Here is a 23129-nt window from a genome sequence, read left to right on the forward strand (position 1 = left end):
AACCTATTCCTTCTTACATTTATTCTATTTGTTAACAGATTAACCGGATATCCCTTCCTTTTTTAATTTAGCCATGAACTGATCTTTACTTTCATGATCCATCTCTGAATTGTCTGATTCTCTGTGCACATCTGAACTGGCTAGGTTGTAAACTCTTGAAGTTATGTGAAAGATGAAAACTCTTAACATGTTAAATTTAAAGGGGATGTCACATTATGAAAATCCCTGTTTATTTACACTTTTATGGCATATGAATGTCATGTGTTAGATGGAATGTATCCTTACATTTCCTGTACGGCAGCATAAAGGATGTTCATGGGGGATTTACTTACATGATATATTGTATAATTGGTGTAGATAATTGATCATTTATCCCTAATTTGTGATTTGTTTTTTTCTTGACTTGGATTGTGAAAAAGTATATAAATAGCTAAAAGTGAAGACTTTAGATGTTTAGCACATGAACTTAATTCAATTCTCTATACATTTTCACCACAATTTATATGGAACTTCATTAGTAAACAAGGGCCAGTGTGTGCTAACATGCCTGTACCCTAATAATAAAGTTTATTTTTAACTTACTGTCAGTGAAATATATGCCTATAAATATTTGTACATTATATAAAAAAATCTGCAGAACAGTGTTTCTTTGTGTATCTATGTATATTAGTGCCAGCAGAAGTCTTATACTTGGTTTGAACCAGAGTTGCCTGGGCATGTTACAGAGTATGATGATATTATTATGGCATTGTATTTTTTATTTTTGTTTAGGCAAATCAATCATTTTATGCATTGTGGTGGGATTATTTGTGCATTATATCGTAGTATTATGGGACACTGCATGGCAGTAATCATTAAAGTGTAGCTCCCACCAAGTACTATATAATCTAATATGTCCCTACCTAGTAGTAATCTAGCCCTAACCCCCTACCTGGCTTCAAATTTTTTTTAAATCGCTTTAATAGAGCAGATTTAGTGCTTCTAAATCTGCTCTATAAAGCAGGGCAGGAAGCAGCGCTTCCCAACAGGCGCGACGTCACTGACGCCTTACTGGGCGCTTGCTTCCGCCCTCAGATCGTCTATGCATGAGTGTTCTTTTTCTAATAGGGTGCCTCCAGCTGTTTCCCAACTACAACTCCCAGCATGCCATGATTGCTATTAGCTGTCAGGCCATGCTGTGAATTGTAGTTGTGAAACAGCTGGAGGCACCCTATTAGATAAATAACACTCATGCCTAGTGCTGGGCGGTATACAGTACCAGTATGAACCGGATACCGTTTTTTTTTTTCTCCCATGGTATGGATTTTTGCCCATACCGCTATACCAGTCGGGCCCCTCCCCCACCCTTCGTATGAATTGTAGAGCCCAGCGCGGCACCCTCCCTTGTCCCGGTGTGCTTCTGTGGCCCGATTCACAGAAGCTAATCCATTTACTGTGTCCCCCCTGCTGCGCCTGTCAGCCAGTGTCCCCGCGAGCACGATCAATCCCACCCACGATCAATCCATGTGCCCACTAGCGGTGTCACAAGAATGCCGAGCGCGGCTCTGTTCCTCGTCCCTGTCGGCTCTCAGGGTACGGGAACAGATTTAAAAGCCTCGCGCGCGGCTAACGTAGTACTGTGCAGGCGCAGCACTACGCAAATAGCGTAGGGCTAATGTAGGCAGCACTAGGAGCCTGGCGTTAGCTCTACGTGATTTGCGATCGCGCTCGCGGGGGCACATTTGACACCGCTAGTGGGCACAGGGACCCCGCTCCCGGGGTGGGGGTGGGGGGGACAGGCGGTAATACTGTGATACCGCGATAACAAAAAAATACAGTGATATTCATTTTAGGCAATTTCGCCCAGCACTACTCATGCCAGATGTATATAACATATATTTATCAGACTTACCCATCCGGAGGATCAGCGCAGCAATAAGTACGCGCGCTGCCTCCGGACAGGGTAACGGGGGCGGGGCCGCGCGTGAGGCCAGTGGAGCTGGCCAATGCGTGCAGCCCCAGCTATCAGCGTGCTCGCTCTCGCCTGTTTGATTTACACGCGGCAGTGAGCACCGCAGTGACTGAATTTCGACTCATTGCCAGGCTTAAATGAGTCGAAATTCTGTAGTGACGTCACTGCCGAATGGATTCGGCCACTAGGAGGGTGACCCCTAGTGGCTGAATTTAAAAGTTATTTTAAACTGGTTTAAAATCACTTTTTTTAATTAAAGTATATTAGAGATATGTTGTAGTACTTAAGTACTACAACATATAATTTTTTTTTATATCAGTGCCCATTTAAAGATAATTTACATTTTGCTACAGTTCGTACAGCCATAATATAATAGAAGATTAGAACTATTGTCTTTAACCTGTACATTGGTTTTCCTGAGCGTATTTTTCCTTTTAAGGGGAGGGTACCTCCATGTAGTTTATTGGAGACCACAGTGTTTGAGGTGGCCCAGTGCATAGTTAAGCACCATTAAAAGTGTGCCCTTTAATTTTAAGAAGTTATTATATTATGAGTGGAAGATACATTTGCTGCACCAGCTTTCCTATATTAAACAGAACTGTTCTGTACAAGTTCATAAGGCAGAACTCCTGGGAAATTTAAGTTGCATAGTTGTCTGGCAGTTAACCAAGAGAGTGTATATCACTTGTAAGGATAACATACAGTAAAGTGCATAATAAATAACACATAATATGTATAAGTTAACCTAACCCAGGGCAGTAGTAGACGCTATGACTAAAGAACACCCCGGCTACTTTTAGAAGCTCCTTTATGTATTTAGCATTATCTGGCATCATGATGAGACCTGTTCATACAGTGCATGCACACAGCCTTCTATTCAGGCACATCTACCTGTAGGGTTGTATAAGCTATTGGTACCAAAGGCTAGGGTTTCATAATGTGCCCTCCTTTTACTCGTACTCCAACTTTCAGATGGATTATGTTTCAGCCAACTGCTTTAGTTCACACAGTAACATGCATATTTGTTTCTGCTGCACATATGTGTCTGCATGATGTTTGTGCACATATCCTCTATGCGTATTGGTAGTTTGCAATCTGCACCTGCCTCTAAAATGGCACTCGGTAAGCGGCCACCTACTCATCATCAACCTATAAGGCCTACATGACTGCTCACCCAGGCAGATGTATTATTCAGGAGACTATGCAATCTGGGTGGTTAACCTTCAGTGCTGTCGTGGCAGCTCTATTGTTTGTATCCTAGATTACGGCATAAATCCCTGAAATAATCATTACCCACAGAAGATACCAGTGTAATAAATGAATGCAGTCATGAGGTTCTGTCTTTAATATATAATAGCAGTCATTGGTGAGGCTGAACAGATTCAAGAAAAATGACTTCTGAGACGTGGTTAGGATTTTACTGCTCTCCCCCTGGGTCTTGTCACTGTTAGCTGCCAGTTTGTAAACTTTGTGCAGAATGAAGTGGGTGAGTGTGACAATGGCTGAATATACAGTACAGGATTTATTTCAGCTGTATTTGTAGCTTGTGAAGGACCCAAAACATCTGTGTACGTGGCTGTATTGCTTCTGTGCAAGAACTGAATACTTGCTCTATAGATTTTCCTTTCATTAATATGTTTTTATTGAAATACCAACCTCTTTGTGACTGTGACAATGTGATGTTATGGCCAGCAGTTAGGCCCCTTACTGATGTTAATATTTTTATGTGTCTCATTGTAGGCTTTTTGGTCTGAAAGACTTTATTGTCCACACCAATTGCACAGGCAGTGTTGATGACCTCATTCTTAACCAGAATCATGACTGGCCAATATATGTCAATCCAGGAATATTACTTCTTTTATACTATTCAGTAATCTCCCTACTGAAGCTGAAGAACCCTAACACAAAAAGGGTAGGTGGATAGAAGGGTTATATTGAAATTGTGGTAATATATTGTTAGTTGTGTGTTCATACATAACATGAGCCCTGAAAATCTGCAACCAGTCCACCAAAAAGTAAAAGTGGCCTTATATAAACAACATTTTGTATCCAACAGAAGGTGGATGGAGAAGAAATAGGAGGGGGCCCCCAGAAGTATCCACAAGAAAACATGGAAATGGCAGAAGTCGAGGAGACAAAGGTGAGATACGTCTGCTCAGTTTTTACTCATTTATTTAATAAGACAAAAACCTATTCTGTAAGCCAATCGGATTTAGTTCTTGGGGGACTAGAAGTTGAAATACATAATTTAGTACCATAAAGACGAACATGCACTAGTCCAGGGATGCGGAGTGGAATCAAGATGTAAGTCAGACAGACTTATGCCAAAAAGACACTTTGCAAAGAGACTAAAAATAAATGTAGTAATTACCGTATTTGAGTTATTTAAGTTAACACTCCTGCTAATAAAACTTATCGTGTGTGTTGTTGGAGATGCCCTAATACAGTATATGAGGGGAAACTAGGACAATAGATGCAGCTTTTACCTTATGCTTTGCTTCTATTCGACAGCCTATGTTATCAGAGACGAGCGAAGCCGCAGAAGTTGATCCGAAGGACTGCACAGTTCATGACATGCAACCAGAGTCCAAAAAGATCCCTAGTATGTACTTTATGTTGCCATACACTTTAAGAAGAATTGCTTTTAATAAATAGTAATTGCATTACATGTGACTACAAAGGGCTTCTAATAAAATCATTAGAAGTTGTGGAGAGTAGTGAATATATGGACAATGTTACAGTAAGGTGTCTCAAGATTTAAGACACATACTACTATTTAGGATGTCTATTTAGGATTCTCGGGTCCCCCAGTTGAAATACCTGTCTTACTCCTATGCACCTGAGCCATGCACATCTTATAAGGACCCCTCTGCTATTGTGGACTGGTCTGCTGGTTGGACGTGTCTAGCAAGTCTTCTTAGTCCAAAGGGGGAAGTGTTGTGTTGTGTTCACAGCAAATATTACACAAAGTGCAAACAATATTTCTCCTTGTAGTTTGTGCATCTGAATGCTTATTTCTGTGAACTCTAAATTCCTGTGGTATTACCATAATTCTGTCACCAACATCGGCATGACTTCCTTTTTATGTACAATCATTCATTCACTTTTAAATTTTTTTAAACAGGATTTTAATTAAGATGCTTTTGTAGGTCTATACTTTTGTAGTGATGTAGTAATGTAGTAGCCGAATCACTAGCAGGGGATGTGAATATACTACAATGAATGATTGTACAAGCTTTTTTTATTTAGAAAGTGTCATCTACAGTTTTATCCATAAGCTGACACAAAGGGGAGGTTTAGCAAAACCTGTGCAGGAAAAATCTGACAAGTTGCCAATCTGATTGGTTGTTAAGGGCAGCTGGTCAATTTTTTGTCTGCACTGGGTTTAAAAAATCTCCCCCAAAGTATCTTGTCTGTTGCCGTATAAGTGTAAAAACACACTATATATAGATTACTTATGGAAAAAATCTGCACTAAAATCTTTTGTATTTGGTTGCGGGATTTTACCTTTCCCATTGATTTCAATGGGGAAATCCACAATAAAGCTGCAACATAACAAACATGAATGTCAGCACAGCAGTCCGGACCATAGGGGACTAGGGGGTAATGCTCTCCTATGAGCCTGCAGACAGTCATGAATAAGGCTATGTTCACATGATGGAAGGCTATGTTCACATGATGGAGTTCCTTTAATTTCAATGGGATTCTGCTGTGCTGTTCACATCACAGAAATTCTGCGCTGGAAACATCTGGCACGGAAATTCAAATTCCGGTGTCCTCAGAAAGAATAGACATGTCTGTTCATGTTCCGTGCGGACATTCCCCCATGTGAACATAGCCTAATACTCTAATTTATACAGGTACAGGGGACTTCTTCTCCAGAGAAATAGTACAGGTATAGTCCACAAATATAGGAAAAGTAGATGGCACTACTTATATACACCACCAGCATGCCAGCAGTTTGAGCCTGTCTGCCCATAAGAATGGATTTTATGCACTTTAGTAACGAAGATTTTTGCACATGAACATGGGTAGGTGCCATCTACTTTTCCTATATTTGTGGACTAAATCTGTAACATAAATTGACATGCTGCTGACTCTAAAATCCACACCGCAGCAGGTCAAACTCAGTCAGGGAAATTTGTACTCTGTAGATGACACTTCAAAACATGTTTTTCATTGGTTCCCCAACATGCAGTGTTTAGGCCATATATTAGCATTCATCAATGCTTGATGAGGGCTAACATATAGCCGAAGTGTTACGTGTCAGTTTGTCTCCTTGATAAAGCCACATAAGTGGCGAAACATGTTGGAGTTAGGCAGTTTAGGTTTTCGCATGAGTCCCCTGCCTCTACTTAGGTACAAGGCCACCGTGGTAATCATAGCTTGTGGTGCCCAACCGGTCTGTGTTTGTAATACATAGTGTTGTTTTCATTAGACTTTATAGAACTCTGCTCAAGTATATATACCTATACAAGAATAAAATTATCTCAATACACACACCAACATGGCTAGTTTGAGCCTTTTGGTATCCATTCTATTTATTAAATACGTACCACAAATAGAGAGACAAGTGGAACTGGGGTTTTGATTCTTTAAAGGGGTACTCCGGTGGAAAACATTTTATTTTTTTTATGAACTTGTGCCAGAAAGTTAAACAGATTTGTAAATGACTTCTATTAAAAAATCTTTACCTTCCTGTACTTTTTAGCAGCTGTGTTCTACAGAGGAAATTCTGTTCTTTTTGAATTTATTTTTTGTCTTGTCCACAGTGCTCTCTGCTGACACCTGATGCCAGTATCAGAAACTGTCCAGAGCAGGGGAAAATCCCCATAGCAAACCTATGCTTCTCTGTACAGTTCCTGACATGGACAGAGGTGTCAGTAGAGAGCACTGTGGACAAGACAAAAAAGAAATTAAAAAAGAACAGAATTTCCTCGGTAGCATACAGCTGCTAAAAAGTACAGGAAGGGTAAAGATTTTTTATTAGAAGTAATTTACAAATCTGTTTAACTTTCTGGCACCAGTTGACTTATAAAGACCTAAAAAGAAAAAATGTTTTCCACCGGAGTACCCCTTTAAGTTTTGATACCCTATAATTTTAGTAGAATTTCAATAAAAGCTACTGTAGTGTAAGGTAAACATATAGGGGGAGATTTATCATAACCTGTACAAAGGAAAATTTGCTGAGTTGCCCATAGCAACCAATCAGATCGCTTCTTTCATTTTTGAAAAGGCCTGTGAAAATGAAAGAAGCCATCTGATTGGTTGCTGTTGGCAACTGGACAACATTTTCTCTGCACAGGTTTTGATAAATCTCCCCTATATTCTCTACCTTCGGGTAAGGAGACTTCATATTTTACTTTAAATTACTTTGATTTCCTGGGGCTGCTTAGCTGGTTGAAAATAACAGCTTTACTATTTTATTGTTGTTGCCTTAAATAGGTAGTATAAATATTGTGTGCATATATATGTTTGTTATATTGTGTGCATGAGATGTTTTCTCTGTGTTGTTTTTGTATCTTTTAAAGGAGTACTCCAGTGGAAAACTTTTTTTCAAAATCAAGTGGTGCCAGAAAGTTAAACAGATTTGTAAATCACTTCTTTTAAAAAATCTTAATCCTTCCAGTACTTTTAAGGGGCTGTATACTAAAGAGAAATCCAAAAAAGAAATGCATTTCCTCTGATGTCATGACCACAGTGCTCTCTGCTGACCTCTGCTGTCCATTTTAGGAACTGTCCAGAGCTGGAGAAAATCCCCATAGCAAACATATGCTGCTCTGGACAGTTTATAAAATGGACAGCAGAGGTCAGCAGAGAGCACTGTGGTCATGATATCAGAGGAAATGCATTTCTGTTTTTGGATTTCTCTTTAGTATACAGCCCCTTAAAAGTACTGGAAGGATTAAGATACAGCTAGATTAAGGAGAGAGGGAAATTAGAAGAAACACAGCTAACACAGACTGCAGAAAAGAGTTAAAGGGGTACTCCAGGGAAAAACTTTATTATTATTTTTTCTTAAATCAACTGGTGCCAGAAAGTTAAACAGATTTGTAAATTACTTCTGTTAAAAATCGTAATCCTTCCTGTACTTATTAGCTGCTGAATACTACAGCGGGAATTCTTTTCTTTTTGAAACACAGAGCTGTCTGCTGACATCATGAGCACAGTGCTCTCTGCTGACATCTCTGTCCATTTTAGGAAGTGTCCAGGGCAGCATATGTTTGCAATGGGGATTTTCTCCTAGTACTAGACAGTACCTAAAATGGACAGAGATGTCAGCAGAGAGCACTGTGCTCATGATGTCAGCAGACAGCTCTGTGTTTCAAATGGAAAAGAATTTCCATTGTAGTATTCAGCAGCTAATAAGTACATGAAGGATTAAGATTTTTTAACAGAAGTAATTTACAAATCTGTTTAACTTTCTGCCACCAGTTGATTAAAAAAAAAAAAAAAAGTTTTTCACCGGAGTACCCCTTTAACATTTATGTTGATCCGTGAAGACTGGTGTGGTTGACTAGGTATCTCACTCAGGGCTGGCAAAAATGTCTGAGGTCCCACCATACACTGTGCAAATTGATATGTGTTCCCTATGTAGTAGCACCATCATGTAAATGTGTGTGTCATGCTGTACCTAAATACTAGTACCTATAATAATGGTGCTTACTGCCTAAATACTACACACCATGATGTAAGCTTACAGGCCTCGAGGTGATGGACGCCCTATTTGCCAAGGTTATCCTTCATGTTTTATTACTGAGGGAATCTTCCCATGGCATTTGTTTTCCTTGGTCCGTTATAATGGCATTTTCCACTTTCTAACTTTCTGTAAATTCCTGTGACTGCCAGTGCTTTCCTTAAGCAGTAAACAGTTGTCACGCTTCAGTTCGCAGAACTGACTTCAAAAACTATTTTACATGGAAAAAAAGATCTAGGACGTGATTTAATATGGGTTTTTCTTCTTTCATGATCTTTAGAAAAAGTGCATCCTCTGTGCCTTGTAAAATACCCACTCCATACAACTTCTAATAAATCCATTGATACCAACATATTTACAATTGTATAATGCATACCATTTCTGCAACAATCTTTTTTTTTTTTTTATCTGATTTCTCATGAAAAAATATAATCTAAACATCTCTCATGGGTGGGCATACTCAAGCTATAGCCCCCACTTTCTTTAGCTCTCTGAGTTCTACATTTCCCTTTAATTTTAGATAAGCTTGTCTCCTCTAGTTCATTTCCACTCTTAGGGCCCCATGATGCTACTGTTTGGCAACCCTGAACCTGCAATCCTGAATTCAGCAGCCCTGAATCCCCAAACCTATATTAACCCCTTAAGGACCCAGCCATTTTACACCTCAGGACCCGGCCATTTTTTGAACATCTGACCACTGTCACTTTAAACATTAATAACTCTGGAATGCTTTTAGTTATCATTCTGATTCCGAGATTGTTTTTTCGTGACATATTCTACTTTAACATAATGGTAAAATTTTGTGGTATCTTACATCCTTTCTTGGTGAAAAATCCCAAAATTTTATGAAAAATTTGAAAATTTTGCATTTTTCTAACTTTGAAGCTCTCTGCTTGTAAGGAAAATGGATATTCCAAATAATTATTTTTTTTATTCACATATACAATATGTCTATTTTATGTTTGCATCATAAAATTTACGTGTTTTTACTTTTGGAAGACACCAGAGGGCTTCAAAGTTCAGCAGCAATTTTCCAATTTTTCACAAAATTTCCAAACTCACAATTTTTCATGGACCAGTTCAGGTTTGAAGTGGATTTGAAGGGTCTTCATATTAGAAATACCCCACAAATGACCCCATTATAAAAACTGCACCCCCCAAAGTATTCAAAATGACATTCAGTCCGCGTTTTAACCCTTTAGGTGTTTCACGGGAATAACAGCAAAGTGAAGGAGAAAATTCACAATCTCCATTTTTTACACTCGCATGTTCTTGTAGACCCAATTTTTGAATTTTTACTAGGGGAAAAAGGAGAAAATGTATACTTATATTTGTAGCCCAATTTCTCTCGAGTAAGCACATACCTCATATGTCTATGTAAAGTGTTCAGCGGGCGCAATAGAGGGCTCAGAAGCGAAGGAGCGACAAGGGGATTTTGGAGAGTACGTTTTTCTGAAATGGTTTTTGGGGGGCATGTTGCATTTAGGAAGCCCCTATGGTGCCAGAACAGCAAAAAAAAACACATGGCATACCATTTTGGAAACTAGACCCCTTGAGGTACGTAACAAGGAATAAAGTGAGCCTTAATACCCCACAGGAGTTTCACGACTTTTGCATATGTAAAAAAATAAAAATAAAATTTCACTAAAATGTGTGTTTCCCCACAAATTTTACATTTTTGCAAGGGTTAAGAACAGAAAATACCCCCCAAACATTGTAACCCCATCTCTTCTGAGAATGAAGGTACCCCATAAGTTGACCTGAGGTGTACTATGGGTGAACTACAATGCTCAGAAGAGAAGGAGTCATATTTGGCTTTTTGAGAGCAAATTTTGCTCGGGGGGCATGTCGCATTTAGGAAGCCCATATGGTGCCAGGACAGCAAAATAACCCCCACATGGCATACCATTTTGGAAACTAGACCCCTTGAGGAATGTAAGAAGGCGTAAAGTGAGCATTTACCCCCCACTGGTGTCTGTCATATCTTCGGAACAGTGGGCTGTACAACATTTTTAATTTGCACAGCCCACTCTTCCAAAGATCTGTCAGACACCTGTGGGGTGTAAATTCTCACTGCACCCCTCATTACATTCTGTGAGGGGTGTAGTTTCCGAAATGGGGTCACATGTGGGGTTTTGTTTTTTTTGCGTTTGTCAAAACCGCTGTAACAATCAGCCACCCCTGTGCAAATCACCTCAAATGTACATGGTGCACTCTCCCTTCTGGGCCTTGTTGTGCGCCCCCAGAGAAGTTTGCACCCACATATGGGGTATCTCCGTACTCGGGAGAAATTGCGTTACAAATTTTGGGGGGCTTTTTTCCCCTTTACCTCTTGTCAAAATGAAAAGTATAGGGCAACACCAGCATGTTAGTGTAAAAAGTTTATTTTTTTACACTAACATGCTGGTGTAGACCCCAACTTCACCTTTTCATAAGGGGTGAAAAGAGAAAAAGACCCCCAAGATTTGTTAGTCAATTTCTCCCGAGTACGGCGATACCCCATATGTGACCCTAAACTGTTTGAGGCCTGAATTAGGGATTTGCATAGGGGTGGACATAGGGGTATTCTACGCCAGTGATTCCCAAACAGGGTGCCTCCAGCTGTTGCAAAACTCCCAGCATGCCTGTCAACGGCTGTCCGGCAATACTGGGAGTTGTTGTTTTGCAACAGCTGGAGGCTCCATTTTGGAAAGAGTGGCGTACCAGGCGTTTTTCATTTTTATTGGGGAGGGAGGGGGGCTGTGTAGGGGTATGTGTATATGTAGTGTTTTTTTACTTTTTATTTTATTTTGTGTTAGTGTAGTGTAGTGTTTTTAGGGTACAGTCACATGGGTGGGGGATTACAGCGAGTTTGAGCTGCCGCGCAAAATTTGCTGCATTGCAAACTTGCAGCCCGATGCTCACTGTAAGCCCCCTGCCCATGTGAATGTACCCTGTACATTCACAGGGGGGGGACCTCCAGCTGTTGCAAAACTACTACTCCCAGCATGCCTGAGAATGTTTGGGAGTTGTGGTTTTGCAACAGCTGGAGGCACACGGGTTGGGAAACACTGAGCTAGGAAACAATGTTTCCCAACCAGTGTGCCTCCAGCTGTTGCAAAACCACAACTCCCAAACATTCTCAGGCATGCTGGGAGTAGTAGTTCGGCAACATCTTTAGAGCCAGATGTTGCTGAACTACAACTCCCAGCATGCTTGGAGTTGTAGTTTTGCAACATCTGGAGGACTACAGTTTGCAGACCACTAATACAGTGGTTCCCAATCTGTGCCCTTCCTGATGTTGCAAAACTACAACCCCCAGTATGCCAAAACTGTCCAGGCATGCTGGGAGTTGTAGTTCTGCAACATCTGAAGGGCCAGATGTTACAGCACTACAACTCCCAGCATGCCTGGACAGTAAGGGCATGCTGAGGATGTGTAGTTTTGCAACATCTGGAAGGGCACAGTGGTCTCCAAACTGTGGACCTCCAGATGTTGCAAAACTGCAACTCCCAGCATGCCCAGACGCCAAGGGCTGTCTGGGCATGCTGGGAGTTGTAGTTTACAGGGTCCTATTACAGCAATGCATGTCGCTTTACGGCGATGTGCATTGCTGTAAAGGGCCCGACAGCGGCTGAAGATATACTCACCTGTCGCTGCCGCCGCCATCTTCATCGTCTGGATCCGGGTCTTCAGGGATGAGGTAAGTACCGGGGCCGGTCCCCAGCACTCCCCCGTCCCCCGCCGCGTCCTCCGGTCTTCCTCCCGTCCTCTCCGGACTTTCAGGGGCCGGGCAGGGCGGGATGAAGTAACCGCCCCCCCCTCCTGCGATTGGTCGGTTAACTAACCGACAGATCGCAGGGTATAGGAGGAGGTGGCCGGCTTGTCACCTTGCTCCTATACACCAGCATGGTCCTGGCTGTCTGTGACAGCCGGGATCATGCAAAATTACCGGGCGGTCGGGTCCCAGAGACCCGATCAGCCCGGTATCGCCGCAGATCGCAAGGGCGATTTCCCTTGCGATTTGCGGCGATCGCCGACATGGGGGGCCTACATGGCCCCCCTCGGTGTTTGCCCTGGATGCCTGCTGAAGGATTTCAGCAGGCATCCGGTTCCGATCTCTGCCCGGCGAGCGGCAGAGACCGGAAAACGCCAGGATGTACGGGGACGTCCCCGTACGTCCTGGGTCCTTAAGAGGTTAAAGGAGTACTCCGGTGAAAACCTTTTTTCTTTTAAATCAACTGGTGGCAGAAAGTTAAACATATTTGTAAATGACTTCTATTAAAAAATCTTAATCCTTCCTGTACTTATTAGCTGCTGAATACTACAGAGGAAATTCTTTTCTTTTTGGAATGCTCTCTGATGACATCACGAGCACAGTTCTCTCTGCTGACGCTATTATAATAAAAATAACGCTTTATTTATTGTTGTCCTTACTGGGATTTGAACCCAAATCCCCAGCACTGCAAGGCAGCAGTGCTAACCACTGAGCCACCATGCTGTCCTTAGCATACATCTGCTATTAACGTCTATAGTTAAGTCTATAGTCTATAGCAGTGGTCTATAGTTAATGTCTATAGTTAAGTCTATAGTCTATAGCAGTGGTCTTCAACCTGCGGACCTCCAGATGTTGCAAAACTACAACTCCCAGCATGCCCGGACAGCCAAAGGCTGTCCGGGCATGCTGGGAGTTGTAGTTTTGCAACATCTGGAGGTCCGCAGGTTGAAGACCACTGGTCTATAGGATCACACATCTATAGTGTGTAGCGGCCTCCTGACTCTCCCGACTGATGATGTCCAGAGGAAAGAAGGATTGGACATATTGGATTTTAAAGGGGTACTCCGGTGAAAAACATTTTTTTTTTTTTTTATTTATTTTTTTTAAATCAACAGGTGCCAGAAAGTTAAACAGATTTGTAAATTACTTTTATTTAAAAATCTTAATCCTTCCAGTACTTATCAGGTGCTGTATACTATAGAGGAACTTCTTTTCTTTTTATATTTATTTTCTGTCTGACCACAGTGCTCTCTGCTGACACCTCTGTCTGTCTCAGGAACTGTCAAGAGCAGGATAGGTTTTCTATGCTCCTGCTCTTGACAGTTCTTTAGACAGACAGAGGTGTCAACAGAGAGCACTGTGGACAGAAAGAAAAGAAATATAAAAATAAAAGAACTTCCTCTACAGTATATATAGCAGCTGATAAGTACTGGAAGGATTAAGATTTTTAAATATAGGTAATTTACAAATATGTTTTAACCTTCTGGCACCAATTGATTTAAAAAGATTTACCCCTTTAACTACCCAATTCTTTTGTCCTCAAACAAATGTGCTGCTACCAAAGGAGTCTGGCAGCAGCTTATCCCTTCTCTCTCCCTCCAGAACCCAAGAACTCTGAACACTCATGTGTATGGAGGGATCAGGAAGAGTAGCAGTTTGCTGGGGAGAGGTTTGATGCCTACCATGAGGGTTGTCTTCATTTAGCAGTGAGACATTTTTGGCAGTAAGACATTTTTGCCATTACCTTTCAGTCTATGAAACCAAAATTGGCAAGGTGGTGATTTTAAAGGGAATGTGTAATCAGAAAATGACCTTTTATTTAATTCAGGTTTTTATGTTAGAGTACCTGTCATGATCTTGTTAAATTTTATAATCCTCCCAGGTCACTACGCCCATCATGATAAACCACTCCCTGCCTTTATTTTTTATAATTTTTTAGTTTTCTACCTTGACATTGCTCTGTATTTCCTCCTTAGTCTCAGCACTCCAGACTGCATTTCCTGATTTTGGACTTCTGTCAGGCCAGCAGGAGTCCAAAGTCTGTGCAAGAGATAGGGGGAAATGTGCTGTGTTTTTTTTATTTCTTTTTTAAACAAGGTATATTATAAAGATTAACCATAGGGTGTGCAATAGCAAAAATGAGTTTTAATTACCGCACCCATTTAAACATATGTTTAAGAATTTCTGGTTTAAGTTTTTTTTTTTTTTTTTTTTTCTCATTTTCTATTTTTTTTTTTTACAATTTCTACTCTGGCCACTAGGGCTAAAGCTAGGCTGAGACTTCCTGTTCGGTACAGATCGTCTCCCAGTAACACCTTCTTTCTCGAGAGCAGGGTGAAAGTTGCCACAAGTAGAGAGATAACACTGGATCCATCACCATTTACAGCAGTCATCAACATCCAGCACTCCCTGTAGAATGGCCTCTATAAAGGTCTACAATTCATTTCAGTGGAACAGATCCTGCTACTGCTGTCTATGATACATGGGTCCTGCTGTAAAGCATGTCACTAAATGCTGTTATGCAGCTCAGGCAAGATAAACAAACACAAAATAAAAAAATTTAAATCAGAAAATAGAAACAGATTAGAAAAAAGAACATGTTTCAGTACCTCTCTCTTATAAGGAAAAAAATGTGCCTACTTTTTTAAAATCATCAAATCTGTCCTGTGTTTACCCTGTTTTTTTTGTTTTTTTTTATTTTTTTTTTTTAAGCATATGTTTTATGTTGTGATAGATTACAATATACAGAATTTGCTGGTATGACAGCCAGGATGTAAGACGGTTTTCTAATACTTTCATTGGCTTTTTAAAATTAATACAAAATTCATAAAAATAAGGATTATAAAATAAAAATTATACTAGTGTCTATATTTAAAGGGGTTATCCAGGAATCTAAAAAACAGCTAATTTCTTTAAAAAAACACAGTTCCATGTCTGTCTCCATGTTGATGTGGTTTTACAACTTTGCTCCATTCACTTCAATGGAACTGAGCTGCAGAACCACATCCAACCTGGAGACAGAAGGGGAGTGGTTTTTAAAAGAAAGTAGCTCTGTGTTTCGATTTCTGGATAACCGCTTAATGAGCAGGAGCACACCAAATTTGATATATAGAGCTTTTTTTCTTTTTTTTTAACAAAGTAGCTAACTCTGTGGTTAAGGCCTTATTCACATCTCTTTGGCCTTCTGATACCTTGTTTTTTTTTTTTATTTAAGCAGATTCTAAACCAGGTGCCTCCAAAGAGCAGTCAACTCTTCACCTACTGGGTAACGTCATCCTCAACCAGAGCTATATATGTGCATTGATTGCAATGATGGTAAGTGATGGTTCTAGAAGGTCCATAGCTGAGTCATTAAGATCAATCATAATATCTGGGCTCCTACTGCAAGTATCTAACTGTGGTTCAAAGTGGAATCATTTAAAGGGGGTTTCCAGGAGTAGAAAAGGTTTTCTTTTTTTTTTTTTCTAGAAATGTCGCTGCACTTGTCATGGACTGTTATTGTTATGGCAATTTAACCCCTTTCACCTGAATAAGGATAAGCTGCTATACCAGATTCAGCCCATGGATAGGACCTTTTTCTTATCCTAAGTAAAGACTTTGGTGACAACTTGACTTAGTACCAGTGGTAGATACACACATAAAACACTTGAATAACTTGGAATGCTTCACTTATTACTAATAAGCACATGAACAATTGCAGTCCAATGCAATTTGACGCCAGCTTCCTACTCGTGGATGAAACCGCAGGAATCTGAGCTCCTTATGGTGTTCTGCCAGAGTATGTGCACTTTGATTTCATTTTGTTTTTTGGACTGTTACGCATATGCTTTTGAATTACAAGTCAAGCAATGCAAGTATTCCAGTGTTCAGTGTGTGTTTCTACTATTGGGACTGATTTGTATTGGCGTACTGAGCCTTCTGGGATACACACATTCACCCAGAGTCCATAGAATTGGTCCAACTTGTACATTCATACGACAACTTAACTTAGACCTGTAGTACCTAAAGCCACTAGCTATTTTGATATGTGAACCCAACGCATTTTACTTATACCCTGTGATATTGCCTGTAACAACCAAAATCACTACCCCCTGTTGTAATTCGTAACTAGATCTCAAATAGTTCTGTTTCGTACCTGATGTGTTTAGTGCTTTAAAAAATGAGATGAGAAATTTACATTTCATGAAGGGATTTATTGGTGCTGGGAAGGAATTGCTGTAAATATATTCATAGTGTAAGTCTTGCTTCATAAACCGCACAGATGGGGCTGGATGCTGTTTATGGGCCAGCAGAGCTGCTTGTGTGCTGGAAATAAAACACTGCTGCTCTTGTATTTCGTTACTGCATGCCTATTACACTACTGGCTGTAAAAATGTATTTAATATTATCATTATGTAATCTTTTTTTAGATAGCAGTTTTATACATAATTTCCACTGGGGGTTTCTGGTTTTTCAACCTTTTGAGGGGGCTGTAAAATACTATTGTCCCACTTTTTAAATGTCATCTTATGTCATTTGTTGTAACAAATATGAATTCAAAATGCCAAAGATTCCGGCCATCCGATTGATGTCACATACATGTGGTTATTCGACAAAATCTGCACTTATAGATCTGACTGTTATCCACTTCAAATGAGATTTGCCCCCTGATTGTTGCAGGTGTTAAAAGGGGGGAAAAAAAAAAAGATCATGGGGCAAAGTGTGGAATGTCACACACAACTCTTACAACCTTAGTAACAGTCTTTGCAATCATGTTAACTCTCTGAATCAAGTTAAATCTCCTATGATACTTATGTTTGTTAGGCTAGGTTCACACTACCTTTTGTACTTACGGTTCCCGTATATGGCTGGGAGGAGGGGGGCGGGGCTTAATCGCAGCGCCCGCACTCAGCCGTATACGGGAACCGTATTTAATGCATGTCTATGAGCCGACCGGAGTGAACCGCAGCCTCCGGACGGCTGCGTTTTCTGCCGTATGCGGTTTCCCGACCGTAGGCAAAAACGCGGTCCACCACGTTTTTGCCTGCGGTCGGGAAACCGCATACGGCCGAAAACGCAGCCGACCGGAGGCTGCGGTTCACTCCGGTCGGCTCATAAACATGCATTAAATACGGTTCCCTTATACGGCTGAGTGTGGGCGCTGCAATTAAGCCCCGCCCCCCTCCTCCCAGCCGTATACGGGAACCGTAAGTACAAAACGTAGTGTGAACCTAGCCTTATAATATTCACTTCTTAAATGTAAGTAAAAAAATGCTGGCATAGTTTAAAAACATAACAATGTGATAATGGATATTGTGCTATCCATGTTTTTTTTGGGGGGGGGAATGTTAAAGGGGTACTCCACCCCAGACATCTTATCCCTTATCCAAAGGATAGGGGATATGATGTCTGATCGCAGGGGTCCCGACACTGGGGACCCCCACGATCTCTGCAGCGGCACCCAGCCTTCAGAGCAAACTGGCTCTGTATGTGATGACGGGGCGATGCAGGGGCCGGAGCATCCTGATGTCATGCCTCTGCCCCCATGATGTCATGTCCCGTCCCCTCAATACAAGTCTATGGGCAGGGGTGTGGTGATCGTCACAACCCCTCCCATAGATTTGTATTAAGGGGGCGGAGTGTGATGTCACGGGGACGAAGCAGTGATGTCACAATGCTCCGTCCCCTGCATCGTCCTATCATCGCGCACAGAGACAGTTTGCACTGTAGTGATGATGGCGGGGTGCCGCTGCAGAGATCTTGGGGGTCCCGCTGCTGGATGGGGGATAAGATGTCTGGGGTGGAGTACCCCTTTAAGGAGCAGCTTTATGTCTTTTGTGTCTCGGAAGTTTTTCACTTCTAGGTATCACTTTAAATATTGATGCCAAATTTTATAGGCAGTAGCCGCGTGGTGCCAGGGCTGCAACTAAGTGCAGAAGAGCTCTTGACATGGCTTTGTAATGGAAATTATAGTGTAATGTTGGGTAAGGAATAGTCATTCGCTTCATTGAATTGGCACCTGGTAGAGCGCTGCTGTGCTGGTCTCTGTTGATACCTGTTTATGGGAAAACAAGCGTTGCCATGTAAAGTTCATTTCTCCTCTATGTGCCATTTTTCTTTCATCCTTCCTTATGGCTGCCCTTTCTGTTATATTTAACCATTTTACTGAATGGTCTCTAATAAACTGCTTATACCTTATAGGCTGATGATCGATTATCATAATTTTTTTTTAAATTATTCCTTTTTTCCACAATTTGCGGAAGGAAGTTTTAAGTTAAACTACATGTAATCATTGTGTAATAAAAAGCTTCACCATTTTCACAATTCCTACTTGCTGTCAATGAATGGATGCAGTCTTGTTAACATTCACTGGCTGTTAGGTTAAAAACAACTGACCCGGCACCACGTACGACTGAAAAAAGGCAGCCAATCACTGCACAAGACCTCCTGGGAGTGCTAGTGTCTATGTTGATCTTATTTTGCCATGTTGGCGGTGTTTGTTATCGGAAATTGCAAAACTTAAATAACATATGTATGTATAAATATAATATTTTGTAATGTTATAGATTATTAGTAGAGTATTAGTAGTTTATAACTACTGGATTTCCAGCTGTTGTGGTACTATAGTTTTTATTATGGCAGGGCCCTGTTGCCTATTGAGTTATACTGGAAGCTGAACATTACAGTGATGCTAAATAAATGGGTGTACCTTTTAAATAAAAAAAGAAATAAATGAGTATATCTGTTTTCCCATAGTCAGGCTGTACTCTTTCTGCTTGAGGCAACACCCACAAGTCTTAGCAAATAACATTTTAGCATATTATACTTAAGGAACGCATAAATTGTATTGTTGATGTCTTGTCAGCTTGTCATCACATGTATTAATAACTTTTATAAGACTTGTCACATCCACACAAAATTGAATCATTTGACCTGAAGGACCTATAAAAAGTTATAAAGTTTGGATGTGATCTGCAGATCTTCAACTCTGTTTACATTACTTCTTTACTGGACCTCTTAATTGTTTTGTGATGTCCCGATGGTATATGTAAAATTCTCTCTAAATTGTGCTATTTATACACTGTCACCGGAGGGAAGATTTAGAGGCGCATCACTAAATAGTGCTCCCCCTCCCCCATCCCACATACTACAGCAGCTGGCAGATGTGATGCGGGCAGCTTTTTTTTTTGTATAAAACTTGGCAGCATCCCCAGAAAAGTAGAGGCAGCAGAAGTCAGAATTGCACGTGTAGAATTGCCTTGGAGAAACCCTCTGTATAAATTTCAAGTCTCTAAAGATCGGACTATCTACCTTGTGTGGAGCTGACCAATGAGAAGTTGCCATTAGGATGACATCACTGCGCTTTGACAGCTCTGTGGAATGTACGTGGTGTAGGAGGTGGTGTGTGCATGAAATAGACTACTTTATACAAGTGGTGCTCTGTCATAACCAGGAATGACTGATGTCTTTTGGAAAGGTCTGCAGAGCAACTACTCCCCCAAGTGTCTGGAGATCATTTTCTCCTGGCACATGGTAAATCCTAACCTCTTCTACAGCACTTCAGGTTTACTAGCATTAAAGTATATAAAAATATCTTTTATTAAAGCAAAGCTGGTCATTCGGATCTATTTTTATTAACAGTAATTCTCTATTGGCTTACACTTTCTTATAAACAACCTGTCATTTTCCCTTTTTTTTTTTTTTAATAATGCAGGTTTTTGTACCTATTGCAAAAAAAGACCAAAATGCTTGCATGAAATGCATACCTTAAAGGGAAAATAACAGTCTGTTCACCGCACTAAACCTAAAACATTGGGTTATAGTGCATGTGAACTACGGTAGAAAGAGGCATCACTTACTAAATTTGGTCCTGTAGTTTGGGATAAGCACTTGCCATGACATTCCGTTGCTGTGATGAAAATTAGGATTGCTGCGCAATAGAGGCTGCCCGTTCTTCCCAGCCTCCCTCTTCTGTGCCTTGCAATGCCTGCCCATTATGAGATTTTTCATCTTTATTCACTCTTACGTCTTAGTGACGTGAGGTCCAGCAGTCATGAGAATGCTCTCTTCACCACAATAGCAGAGCGCTCATGTCAATGAATATTCAAATAATGAGGGGGCAGTGCGCAGCATACAGGAGATGGCTGGGAAGTGTGAGTAGCCTCCATTGCGCAGCAATCCTAATTTTGATCATAGCAACGGGGGTCATAATTTCAAAACTATGGGACCAGTAAGTGATTGATGCCTCTTTTTACTCCTGTTCACCCGCACTATAGCCAGTGTAATGCGTTTAGTACAGGTGAACAGGCTGTCATTTTGCCTTTAAGGATGCAGTCTGATACATTATGTTATGCCTAGGGCAGGGCATTAGGGGTCATTGCAAGACAAAGGAATTCTCGATTTGTTGCACTGTACATAACACAGATATATGGCATACATTCTAAAGTTTTTGCAGGTACACGTAAACACTGGTGAGCTTCTTCTCTAGTGCACACCTAGTCAGTACATACAAGGAAATATTTGAAATACTTAAAGGGGTATTCCAGGAAAAAACTTGTTTTTATATATCAACTGGCTCCAGAAAGTTAAACAGATTTGTAAATTACTTCTATAAAAAAAATCTTAATACTTTCAGTACTTATGACCTTCTGAAGTTAAGGTTGTTCTTTTCTGTTTAAGTCCTCTCTGATGACACTTGTCTCGGGAAACGCCAAGTTTAGAAGAGGTTTGCTATGGGGATTTGCTTCTAAACTGGGCGTTTCCCGAGACAGGTGTCATCAGAGAGCACTTAGACAGAAAAGAACAACCTTAACTTCAGAAGGTCATAAGTACTGAAAGGATTAAGATTTTTTAATAGAAGTAATTTACAAATCTGTTTAACTTTCTGGAGCCAGTTGATGTATAAATTTTTTTTTCCCCTGGAATACCCCTTTAAATGGGCACTGTCATTAAAACTAATTTTTGCTATTGCACTCCTTAGGGTTAATTAAAATTACGTTTTCTGTTTTATTTGTGTTTAAAAAAGCTGCCATTAGGTGTCTCCCTACTTGTCCAGAGCACATTTCCCCCTATCTCTTGCACAGACTTTGGACTCCTGCTGGTCTGAAGTGCTGAGAGAGGGTTGTGCAGCCTTAGCCAATCATAGCTCATCTCACATTGAAATGCTCTGGGCTCTGTGTAGCAGAGTGAGGGAGGAAGTTCTCCCCATATGGCTTCAGATGATGTCACACCTCTTGGGGAAATCCCCTTCCCAGTCTGTAAATCTGACTGAGACGGCGCAGAGCAATATCAAGGTAGAAAACAAAACAATAATAAAAATAAAGGTAGGGGGTGGCTTACCATGATGGGGCAGTGAACTGGGAGGATTATACAATTTTACAAGATCTTGACAGGTACTCTTTAAAATATAAAAGTTTTATATGATCATTTATCAACATTTGTGTACGTTGTGTGATATATTTTGCCCATTTACCCCCAGGTATGGAGCATCACTTATCATAGCTGGCTGACATTTGTTCTACTGCTCTGGGCCTGCCTAATCTGGATGGTTCGCAGCCGACGGCAGTTTGCTATGGTGTGTTCTCCCTTCATCCTCCTGTATGCAGTGACGCTCTGCAGTTTGCAGTATGTCTGGAGCATGGACCTAGAGAATGAGCTACCCAAACAACTAGGATTTATGAGGCTTTCCCAGCTGGGTCTTGCCCGGGCCCCTTACCCCTGCCTCAACCTAGGAGCCATGGTCAGTATATTTATTGTAATCCAAACATACATTCTTTTAGTATTTTCCTAGTGATAAATGTGGAAATTTAGTATTTTTAGTTTAAATATAAAATGCCCTTAATGATGTTGTATGCTGCAAAGAAAAAGCCTGGTTGTTTTTTTTTTTTTTTTACCAGAAACAACAACTCTTGCCTGTGGGCTGTGTGTGGTATAACAGCTCAACCCTATTCAAGTAGGAATAGGACAAAGCTACAAAACCAAGCACAACCTAAACACACAGCAATGGTTCTATTTCTGCAAAACCGCGGAACCTTGCACATCCTTGTATAGCAATTTAAAGGGGTTTTCCATTCAAATCCTTTTTCGTGTATCAAGGGGATAGATTATACATTTATGAATGCTGGTGGGTGGTCAGACCTCTGGGACTCGCTGCGATCTTCAGAATGGAGGTTCCTGAGTGCCTCTGGTGAACGTTACAGTAATATGCTTGCGTGACTACAGTTCCATATACTGCTATGGAACTGATAGAGATCTTGCTCAGAAATCTGTTAGTCCCATATCAGTAACAAGTAATATCAGTAACAAGTGTGATCACACATTTATCACAATGATTGTAGGGCAGAAACCCCTTTTAAGGAAATGCTTTGAAGAGTAGTTCCATCCAGGACATACACGTTACATTAAGCATCTATTGGTAAATCCGGCAATATGATCCTATACTGCACTTTGATAGTCTAGGAGATTCTTCTGATCAGACCTGAATACCTTCTTTTATGCTTAAACTGATCAAGTCAGGCTGGTTACATAGTTCCATGCTACACCTAAATGAGATTTTTTTTAACTTGATTATTTTTTCATCAGCTTTTGTACACATTGACTTTCTGGCTCCTACTCAATCAGTTTGTCACTGAGCAACTTCTCAAACGAAAGAGGGTGACAGCTGCTCTTGTAGAGGTGGCTGTGCCGGAATCTGGTAAGTTATTATTCAGTCAGCTTTGTTCCTTGTGCTCACTAGATCATTAAAT

The 23129-nt window shown here is 40.7% G+C and overlaps 1 protein-coding gene across 6 annotated transcripts in view; it reads left to right on the forward strand.

The window, feature by feature from the left end:
* The window catches only part of PIEZO1 (piezo type mechanosensitive ion channel component 1), a 279916-nt gene that overhangs the window by 192321 nt on the left and 64466 nt on the right, over positions 1-23129 (forward strand). For 5 of the 6 annotated variants that reach the window (XM_056526058.1, XM_056526060.1, XM_056526061.1 and 2 more), the window contains 6 exons: positions 3692-3863; positions 4008-4091; positions 4463-4553; positions 15620-15720; positions 21863-22123; positions 22966-23077. In XM_056526058.1, coding sequence (XP_056382033.1) covers positions 3692-3863; positions 4008-4091; positions 4463-4553; positions 15620-15720; positions 21863-22123; positions 22966-23077 — 821 coding nt within the window. The remainder of the gene's footprint in view (positions 1-3691; positions 3864-4007; positions 4092-4462; positions 4554-15619; positions 15721-21862; positions 22124-22965; positions 23078-23129) is intronic. The other variant, XM_056526057.1, reaches the window with a different exon arrangement.

This window comes from Hyla sarda, chromosome 6 (assembly GCF_029499605.1).
Source record: "Hyla sarda isolate aHylSar1 chromosome 6, aHylSar1.hap1, whole genome shotgun sequence".
Lineage (NCBI taxonomy): Eukaryota > Metazoa > Chordata > Amphibia > Anura > Hylidae > Hyla > Hyla sarda.